The sequence below is a fragment of the Rana temporaria genome, chromosome 5 (assembly GCF_905171775.1).
Source record: "Rana temporaria chromosome 5, aRanTem1.1, whole genome shotgun sequence".
Lineage (NCBI taxonomy): Eukaryota > Metazoa > Chordata > Amphibia > Anura > Ranidae > Rana > Rana temporaria.
Window position 1 is genome coordinate 424,406,936 of NC_053493.1, and position 10,504 is coordinate 424,417,439.

Sequence of the window (10,504 nt, forward strand, 5' to 3'; positions counted from 1 at the left end):
GTGTCCAATGAAGGAGCTCTGACCTCACCTGACCCCCGGTGTCCAATGAAGGAGCTCTGACCTCCCCTGACCCCCGGTGTCCAATGAAGGAGCTCTGACATCACCTGACCCCCGGTGTCCAATGAAGGAGCTCTGACCTCATCTGACCCCCGGTGTCCAATGAGGGAGCTCTGACCTCACCTGACCCCCGGTGTCCAATGAAGGAGCTCTGACATCACCTGACCCCCGGTGTCCAATGAAGGACCTCTGACCTCACCTGACCCCGGTGTCCAATGAAGGACCTCTGACATCACCTGACCCCCGGTGTCCAATGAAGGAGCTCTGACATCACCTGACCCCCGGTGTCCAATGAAGGAGCTCTGACCTCCCCTGACCCCCGGTGTCCAATGAAGGAGCTCTGACCTCACCTGACCCCCGGTGTCCAATGAAGGAGCTCTGACATCACCTGACCCCCGGTGTACAATGAAGGAGCTCTGACCTCACCTGACCCCCGGTGTCCAATGAAGGAGCTCTGACATCACCTGACCCCCGGTGTCCAATGAAGGAGCTCTGACATCACCTGACCCCCGGTGTCCAATGAAGGAGCTCTGACCTCCCCTGACCCCCGGTGTCCAATGAAGGAGCTCTGACATCACCTGACCCCCGGTGTACAATGAAGGAGCTCTGACCTCACCTGACCCCCGGTGTACAATGAAGGAGCTCTGACCTCACCTGACCCCCGGTGTCCAATGAAGGAGCTCTGACCTCTCCTGACCCCCGGTGTCCAATGAAGGAGCTCTGACCTCCCCTGACCCCCGGTGTACAATGAAGGAGCTCTGACCTCCCCTGACCCCCGGTGTCCAATGAAGGAGCTCTGACCTCACCTGACCCCCGGTGTCCAATGAAGGAGCTCTGACCTCCCCTGACCCCCGGTGTCCAATGAAGGAGCTCTGACCTCTCCTGACCCCCGGTGTCCAATGAAGGAGCTCTGACCTCCCCTGACCCCCGGTGTACAATGAAGGAGCTCTGACCTCCCCTGACCCCCGGTGTCCAATGAAGGAGCTCTGACCTCACCTGACCCCCGGTGTCCAATGAAGGAGCTCTGACCTCCCCTGACCCCCGGTGTCCAATGAAGGAGCTCTGACCTCTCCTGACCCCCGGTGTCCAATGAAGGAGCTCTGACCTCCCCTGACCCCCGGTGTCCAATGAAGGAGCTCTGACATCACCTGACCCCCGGTGTCCAATGAAGGGGCTCTGACCTCCCCTGACCCCAGGGAAATGCTGTCTCATATTTCAGCTATATGTAGTGCTGTCCTATCACAGGGCAGCCCCTCCCCCCACCAGGCATGACTGGACCGCAGAGCTCACACTCATTATATGTCAGATCAGCCAATAAAGCAGACTCCGCCCATAACCAGGCAGACATAAACTGGAAATGCCGCCTGCCTGGCTGCCATGGTAGTCCTATCTGGTTGTCATGGAAAGCTGTCTGTCTGGTTGCCATGGTGATCTGATCCCCGTCTCGGTCTCTGTCTCCCCCTGGCGGTCACATTGCAGCGCCAATCACAAGATGGCGCCGCCGGAAGTCCCGCCCCCGGTGGCTCTATTGCCGGAAGTGAGGAGCACGTGAACGGCCGAGATGTTCCCGGAGCTACAGAGCGCACTGAGCCCGGAGCGGGTGAGAGGAAAACACCGGAGAGGGGGCGGGGCCTTTCCATTAGCCACCTCCCAGATGTCCCCATTCCCGGGACAGGCCGTAGAGAGCGGAACTACCGGGGTCACCAGAGCAGGAAGTGAGGGCAATCCTCCAATGGGGACACCTGATATGGGGGGGAGGGGGACTTCCGGCACTCTGGAGTGATTGTCTCATTTCCTGTTGTGTAACCTGGACAGGAAGTGAGGAGAAATCTCCCCAGCGGGGACACAGACAGTCACCTGACCCCCCCAATGTTCTTCATGTCAACGCCTCACATCTTTGTGTCTTTTAGCGACAGTTCACGCTGATCAGTGATTGGAGGACAGACGGCGGCTTCCTGATACATCACTTCCTGTCCGACTACCTGAAATGTAAGTGTGTCACCCGTATATGAGTCCCCCACTGGAGTGACCCCCTCCCCGCACTGCACCCCCCTGCATCGCACAGACCGCAGGAGCATCGCCCCCCCCGCATCGCAAGAAGGACACCCCCCCGCACAGACCGCCGGAGCGCCCCCCCCCGCATCGCAAGAAGGACCCCCCCCCCGCACAGACCGCCGGAGCGCCCCCCCCCGCATCGCAAGAAGGACCCCCCCCCGCACAGACCGCCGGAGCGCCCCCCCCCCGCATCGCAAGAAGGACCCCCCCCCCGCACAGACCGCCGGAGCGCCCCCCCCCGCATCGCAAGAAGGACCCCCCCCCCGCACAGACCGCCGGAGCGCCCCCCCACATCGCACAGACCACCGGAGCGTCGCCCCCCCCGCATCGCAAGAAGGACCCCCCCCCCGCACAGACCGCCGGAGCGCCCCCCCCCCCGCATCGCAAGAAGGACCCCCCCCCGCACAGACCGCCGGAGCGCCCCCCCACATCGCACAGACCACCGGAGCGTCGCCCCCCCCGCATCGCAAGAAGGACCCCCTGCACCGCCAGAGTGACCCCCCCGCACAGACCGCCCCCCGCACCGCACAGACTGCCCCCCGCACCGCACAGACTGCCCAAGTGTCCCCCGCACCGCACAGACCGCCGGAGCGCCCCCCCCCGCATCGCAAGAAGGACCCCCCCCCCCCCGCACAGACCGCCGGAGCGCCCCCCCACATCGCACAGACCACCGGAGCGTCGCCCCCCCCGCATCGCAAGAAGGACCCCCTGCACCGCCAGAGTGACCCCCCCGCACAGACCGCCCCCCGCACCGCACAGACTGCCCAAGTGTCCCCCGCACCGCACAGACCGCCGGAGCGCCCCCCCCCGCATCGCAAGAAGGACCCCCCCCCCCCGCACAGACCGCCGGAGCGCCCCCCCACATCGCACAGACCACCGGAGCGTCGCCCCCCCCGCATCGCAAGAAGGACCCCCTGCACCGCCAGAGTGACCCCCCCGCACAGACCGCCCCCCGCACCGCACAGACTGCCCAAGTGTCCCCCGCACCGCACAGACCGCCGGAGCGTCCCCTCTCCCCCCACATAGACCGCCGGAGCGCCCCCACTGACCCGCATAGCACAGACCACCGGAGCGTCGCCCCCGCCTGCACTGCCAGAGTGACCCCCCCCCCCTGCACAGACCACCCCCCGCAGCGCACAGACCGCCGGAGCGCCCCCCGCATCGCAAGAAGGACCCCCCGTACAGACCGCCCGAGCATCCCCCCCCGCATTGCACAGACCGCTGTAGCGTCCCCTCCCCCCCGCATCGCACAGACCGCTGTAGCGTCCCCGGCCCCCCCCGCACCGCACAGACCGCTGGAGCGTCCCCTCCCCCTGCACCGCCAGAGTGACACCCCCCCGCACAGACCGCCGGAGCGTCCCCCCCCCTGCACCGCCAGATTGACCCCCCCCCCCCGCACAGACCGCCCAAGCGCCCCCCCTGCATTGCACAGACCGCTGGAGCGTCCCCTACCCCCCGCATAGACCGCTGAAGCATCCCCCCCGCATCGCACAGACCGCTGTAGCGTCCCCGGCCCCCCTGCATCGCACAGACCGCTGGAGCGTCCCCCCCCTGCACCGCCAGAGTGACCCCCCCCCCGCACAGACCGCCGGAGCGTCCCCTGCACCGCCGGAGCGCCCCCCCCCCCCCACATCGCACAGACCACCGGAGCGTCGCCCCCCCCCCGCATCGCAAGAAGGACCCCCTGCACCGCCAGAGTGACCCCCCCGCACAGACCGCCCCCGCACCGACTGCCCAAGTGTCCCCCGCACCGCACAGACCGCCGGAGCGCCCCCACTGACCCGCATTGCACAGACCACCGGTGCGTCGCCCCCGCCTGCACCGCCAGAGTGACCCCCCCTCACAGACCGCCCCCCGCAGCGCACAGACCGCCGGAGCGCCCCCCGCATCGCAAGAAGGACCCCCCGTACAGACCGCCCGAGCATCCCCCCCCGCATTGCACAGACCGCTGGAGCATCCCCTCTCCCCCCCCCCCGCACAGACTGATGTAGCGTCCCCTCCCCCCCGCATCGCACAGACCGCTGTAGCGTCCCCGGCCCTCCCCCGCATCGCACAGACCGCTGGAGCGTCCCCTCCCCCTGCACCGCATGAAGGACCCCCCCGCACCGCACAGACCGCTGGAGCATCCCCCCTGCACCGCCAGAGTGACACCCCCCCCCCGCACAGACCGCCGGAGCGTCCCCCCCTGCACCGCCAGATTGACCCCCCCCCCCCCGCACAGACCGCCCAAGCGCCCCCCCCGCATTGCACAGACCGCTGGAGCGTCCCCTACCCCCCGCATAGACCGCTGAAGCATCCCCCCCGCATCGCACAGACCGCTGTAGCGTCCCCGGCCCCCCTGCATCGCACAGACCACTGGAGCGTCCCCCCCCTGCACCGCCAGAGTGACCCCCCCCCCCCCGCACAGACCGCCGGAGCGTCCCCCCGCATCACACAGACCACCGGAGCATCGTCCCCCCCTCCCGCATTGCACAGACCGCTGGAGCGTCCCCACCCCCGCACTGTACAGACCGCCAGGGGGTTCCCCCCGCATCGCACAGATCGCCCCCCCCCCCCCCGCACAGAGCGATGTTGACGTGTGTAACGTTCTCTCCCCAGCTCGGAGGAAGGTGTGCTTCGTGGCTCTCGCTCAGTCATTCAGTCATTATAATCTCATCGCACAGAAGTTGGTAAGTGATTCTCGGGTCGCTCTTCCCAGAACCGGACGCATTGTACATCCGTCATCATCACCCCCTCTCCTCCCCATCCCTACTCCTTATTGGCTCGCCTCTCACAGCTGCATCCCTTTAGATGCTCCTCCCTGGTGGCCGCTGACTGCTGCAGACTTACAGCTGTCGGCTTTTCCTGCCATCAATCATTATTGTGTGTCGTGTGTGGGTGTGAATTATAAGGCTGCCAGAAAGAACACATCCCTGGCATCCCTTTAGACGCGCATGCTCCACCCACTCTGCTGGCCAATGGCTGCTGTGCAATCTGATGGTCATTCTGTTACAATGTAATCAATCAACTGATCAGCAGATTGCACAGCTAAAGCCTGCAGCAGCCATTGGCCAGCAGAGTGGATGGAGCATGCACATCTAAAGGGATGCCAGGGATGTGTTCTTTCATTTAGGGCCCCGGGGGTGCTGGATCCTGCTGACTCCTCCCCCCACAAAGACCAGCAGAGAGACGCAGTGATGACATCACAGGGGCACCAGAGGTATTTCCTGTAACTGCAATGAATTGATTGAATGAAGTTGAATTGTATATTGATCAGCGGGGGAGGGGAGGGGGCGGGGCTGTTTATTCTGACGGCGGTTTATACAGAACTCGCCATTTATATCTTTCTCTCCCCTCCCCCACTCCTTCTCCTCGCAGGGGGCGAACCTGGTCAGCGCTCGGGACGAGGGGCAGTTGGTGTTCCTGGAGGGCCTGAAATCTTACACCAGCCTGCTGTTTTCCCAGACGCCGGAGGCCGACTCCCAGAATCCTCTGCGGTTCCTGAGGTCAGTGATGTCACCGCTTCCAGAACTGCGTCTCCCGAGATTCCTGAGAGCGGATTCCCCCCCCCCCCCCCCCCCCCTCTCCATTGTGATAATGGCGTCATCCAGCACGCCACCGACGCGGTACAGCCGGGTGCAGCGCCCCCTGGAGGCATGAGGGTGCCGGTTCCTGGTCCATCCCCGTGTGCCGACAGCCAGGACTGAATATATAAACTGCATACAATGATGAAGGAATAACATCCGATTGGATACAAAGATCACAGAGCTAAATATAGATTTATTTAACCCCATCAATTATTTCTATCCAATCGGGTGTCTCCATCAGCCCATCATGTGACTCGTCTACGATACATTGTATACAATTTATATTTTTGTAAAAACTTGACGCTTTTTTTTTTTTTTTACAAGTTTAAATCCATATATTGTGCGAGGAAAAAAAAAATATATATATATTTTTTTTTAGCAGGGACCCTGGAGAATAAAATGGTGGTCGTTGCAATTTTTTATGTCACGTGGTATTTACGTAGCGGTTTTTCAAACACCATTTTTTTTTTTTTTTTTTTTTTGCGGAAAAATACACTTTAATGAATCAACAAACAAACAAGACACAGTGGGGTAGATTCAGGTATCGTCTTTACGCTACGCCGCCGTAAATTACAGGAGCAAGCGCTGTATTCACGAAGCACTTGCTCCATAACTTGCGGCGGCGTAGCGTAAAAGGGGCCGGCGTAAGCGCGCGTAATTCAAATGATCCGGTAGGGGGGCGTGGATCATTTAAATTAGGCGCGTTCCCGCGCAGAACGTACTGCGCATGCGCCGTCCCTAGAATTTCCCGACGTGCATTGCGGTAAATGACGTCGCAAGGACGTCATTGGTTTCGACGTGAACGTAAATGGCATCCAGCGCCATTCACGGACGACTTACACAAACGACGTAAACATTTTCGACGTTCCTACTTAACATTGGCTGCGCCTCCTAATAGCAGGAGCAGCCTTACGCCGAAAAAGCCTTAATGCAAACGACGTAAAAAACGAACGCCGGGCGCACGTACGTTTGTGAATCGGCGTATCTAGGTAATTAGCATATTCTACAGCGACAACAACGGAAGCGACCAAAGTTATATTGCACACAATTCTACACTGCCGCAATCAAGTTACGTCGGTGGAGGAAGCCTATTTTTTCAGCGTAACTGCCTTTGTGAATCGGCGTAACGAAACGCCGGCGCAGAATTCAAATTACGGCAGCGTATCTGGAGATACGCCGCCGCAAAAGGTACCTGAATCTACCCCATTATTTACCCCAATTCTTTGGTAAATTATAAAAGATAATGTTACACCGAGTAAATAGATACCCAACACGTCGCGCTTCATATTTGCGCACGCTCTTAGAAAGGAGACAAACTACGGTACTTAAAAAATCTCCATAGGCAACATTTTAATTTTTATTTTTTTATTTTTTTTATCAGGTTATCAGTCTTGAGTTACAGAGGAGGTGTAGCGCTAGAATTATTGCTCTCGCTCTTAACGATCGCGGCGCTACCTCACGTGTGGTTTGAATACACAGAAGAAGTGGCTGACACTTTGTCGCACCCCATAGCAGATGCACATGAAGGGGGGGGTCGCCATTAACAAGCCCCCCGCTTACAATAGAAATTCTCTTTCAGGACCGGCGCAGACCTGAGGCCCCTCTATGACTTTATCTATGGAGCGTTGGCGCCCTCTGCAGGCGAAGAGTGGAAGAGCCCGGCGCTGATCGTGGACGATGTCGGCTTGTTGATCAGTTTGGGGGTCACTCCGCTGCAAATCCTGGACTTCATCCATTACTGCAGAGCCGGCGTCTGCCACCAGCTCCGGGTGCGTCCGCCACGCGCTTCGTTTATTATCTGTCGTGTTTTCATTGGATTGCTTTGGATGATGGGAACTTGTTTCAGGCACTGGGGGCGAGGGGATCATTGTCCATCCACCAATCAGAGGGTGACTCTTCCTCTCTCTCCAGGGGGACGTGGTGTGTCTGGCGCACAGAGACGAGGAGGACGAGGACGGGGAGGTCCTGCTGAGGGCGCTGTGCCACCAGAGCGGACTCCTCCTACAGGCTGAGGGCCTCAGTACCGGATTCTGCAAAGACGTCCACGGGCAGGTGAGAGCCGATGCCATCATGTGACCCGTACTACAGGACCCCTCCACCCAACACATGATTCAGATATAGGGGGAGCCACAGACCCGGGAACTCAGCACAGGGATGGTGGGAACCCCTCATAATGGGCACAGCGGGTGTACAGACCCGGGAACTCAGCACAGGGATGGTGGGAACCCCTCATAATGGGGCACAGCGGGTGTACAGACCCGGGAACTCAGCACAGGGATGGTGGGAACCCCTCATAATGGGCACAGCGGGTGTACAGACCTGGGAACTCAGCACAGGGATGGTGGGAACCCCCCATAATGGGCACAGCGGGTGTACAGACCTGGGAACTCAGCACAGGGATGGTGGGAACCCCTCATAATGGGGCACAGCGGGTATACAGACCCGGGAACTCAGCACAGGGATGGTGGGAACCCCTCATAATGGGCACAGCGGGTATACAGACCCGGGAACTCAGCACAGGGATGGTGGGAACCCCTCATAATGGGCACAGCGGGTGTACAGACCCGGGAACTCAGCACAGGGATGGTGGGAACCCCTCATAATGGGGCACAGCGGGTATACAGACCCGGGAACTCAGCACAGGGATGGTGGGAACCCCTCATAATGGGCACAGCGGGTGTACAGACCTGGGAACTCAGCACAGGGATGGTGGGAACCCCTCATAATGGGCACAGCGGGTGTACAGACCCGGGAACTCAACACAGGGATGGTGGGAACCCCTCATAATGGGCACAGCGGGTGTACAGACCCCGGGAACTCAGCACAGGGATGGTGGGAACCCCTCATAATGGGCACAGCGGGTGTACAGACCCCGGGAACTCAGCACAGGGATGGTGGGAACCCCTCATAATGGGCACAGCGGGTGTACAGACCCGGGAACTCAGCACAGGGATGGTGGGAACCCCTCATAATGGGCACAGCGGGTGTACAGACCCGGGAACTCAGCACAGGGATGGTGGGAACCCCTCATAATGGGCACAGCGGGTGTACAGACCCGGGAACTCAGCACAGGGATGGTGGGAATCCAAAAGCTTGAGCAGAAGTTGAGGAACAATCTTCCTCTGGGGACACTGTTGGGGGGTCTCGGTAAGGTTTGTGACTCCCTCTCTTGTCTCACAGCTGACAATCACCCAACGGCAGCACCAGGAGCGTTCCACCATCTACCAGTACAAGATTCAGGACAAGAACGTCAGTTTCTTCGCCCCCGGCCTGTCTGCGGCCGTCCTGTAGAGAAGCGACTCTTCCCGACTACTGCAGGGGAACCGCGTATAATGGTGGGCGGAGCTCCGAGATTCCATTATTATTGAGAGCTGAAGATGCTGCGTCATCCCACCTATCACTGAGCTCCATCCCACCTATCACTGAGCTCCATCCCACCTATCACTGAGCTCCATCCCACCTATCACTGAGCTCCAACCCGCCTCTATCCAACCTCTCACCAATCTCCATCCCGCCTCTCACCGAGCTTCAACCGGCCTCTATCCAACCTCTCACCAATCTCCATCCCGCCTCTCGCCGCGCTCCATCCCGCCTCTCGCCGCGCTCCATCCCGCCTCTCGCCGCGATCCATCCCGCCTCTCGCCGCGATCCATCCCGCCTCTCGCCGCGATCCATCCCGCCTCTCGCCGCGATCCATCCCGCCTCTCGCCGCGATCCATCCCGCCTCCTGCTGGGCTCCATCCTGCCTCTCGCCGAGCTCCAACCCGCCTCTATCCATCCTCTCACCAAGCTCCGCCTCCCGCCAAGCTCCATCCCACCTTTCACTGCACTCCCTCCCGCCGCACTCTAACCCGCCTCTATCCAACCTCTCACCAAACTCCATCCCGCCTCTCACCGAGCTCTAACCCGCCTCCATCCCTCCTCCTGCCCGGCTCCATCCCACCTCTCACTAAGCTCCACTCCCGCCAAGCTCCATCTCACCGCGCTCCATCCCGCCTCTCACCGAGCTCCAACCTGCCTCTATCCAACCTCTCACGAGCTCCACTCCCGCCAAGCTCCATCCGCCTCCCGCCTAGCTCCATCCCACCTCTCGCCAAGCTCCAACCCGCCTTTATCCAACAACTCTCTGCTCTCCATCCCGCCGAGCTCCAACCTGCCTCTATCCAACCTCTACAAGCTCCATCCCACCTCTCACCGCGCTCCATCCCGCCTCTCGCCGAGCTCCAACCTGCCTCTATCCAACCTCTACAAGCTCCATCCGCCTAGCTCCATCCCACCTCTCACCGCGCTCCATCCCGCCTCTCGCCGAGCTCCAACCCGCCTCTATCCAACCTCTACGAGCTCCACTCCCGCCAAGCTCCATCCCACCTCTCACCGCGCTCCATCCCACCTCTCACCGAGCTCCAACCTGCCTCTATCCAACCTCTACGAGCTCCACTCCCGCCAAGCTCCATCCCACCTCTCACCGCGCTCCATCCCACCTCTCACCGAGCTCCAACCTGCCTCTATCCAACCTCTCACGAGCTCCACTCCCGCCAAGCTCCATCCCACCTCTCACCGCGCCTCCCGCCAAGCTCCAACCCGCCTCTATCCTACAACTCTATGCGCTCCATCCCGCCTCTCGCCGAGCTCCAACCTGCCTCTCGGTGTCTGTAGAACACGAATGCAGCAATGCGGCCATCAGAAGATTGGCCGGTATGTAGATGACATTAATCTGCTTATATTTTGCCTTCCCTGGTTCCCCAACACGCTATTGAAATAATTAAATAATACCTTTCTGTTTTCATAAAAAAAAAACGTGTTTTATACCCTGTGATGTCATCACT

General features: G+C 60.4%; 1 protein-coding gene across 1 annotated transcript; it reads left to right on the forward strand.

Moving 5' to 3' along the window:
* Window positions 1-1,559: 1,559 nt before the first annotated feature.
* ELP6 (elongator acetyltransferase complex subunit 6) lies at window positions 1,560-9,163 on the forward strand. The gene is made up of 7 exons (XM_040355339.1): window positions 1,560-1,657; window positions 1,968-2,046; window positions 4,711-4,781; window positions 5,470-5,597; window positions 7,258-7,447; window positions 7,590-7,730; window positions 8,859-9,163. The coding sequence occupies exons 1-7, from the start codon at window positions 1,619-1,621 to the stop codon at window positions 8,967-8,969; spliced, it is 759 nt and encodes a 252-aa protein (XP_040211273.1). The 5' UTR covers window positions 1,560-1,618; the 3' UTR covers window positions 8,970-9,163.
* Window positions 9,164-10,504: the final 1,341 nt, after the last annotated feature.

Bases quoted from the DNA above. Each gene is read 5' to 3' on its own strand.
- ELP6 (XM_040355339.1), top strand. From the start codon at position 1,619: ATGTTCCCGGAGCTACAGAGCGCACTGAGCCCGGAGCGG. The intron at 4,782-5,469 runs GTAAGTGATTCT...TTCTCCTCGCAG, and splicing joins ATCTCATCGCACAGAAGTTG to GGGGCGAACCTGGTCAGCGC. The intron at 7,448-7,589 runs GTGCGTCCGCCA...CTCTCTCTCCAG, and splicing joins GCGTCTGCCACCAGCTCCGG to GGGGACGTGGTGTGTCTGGC.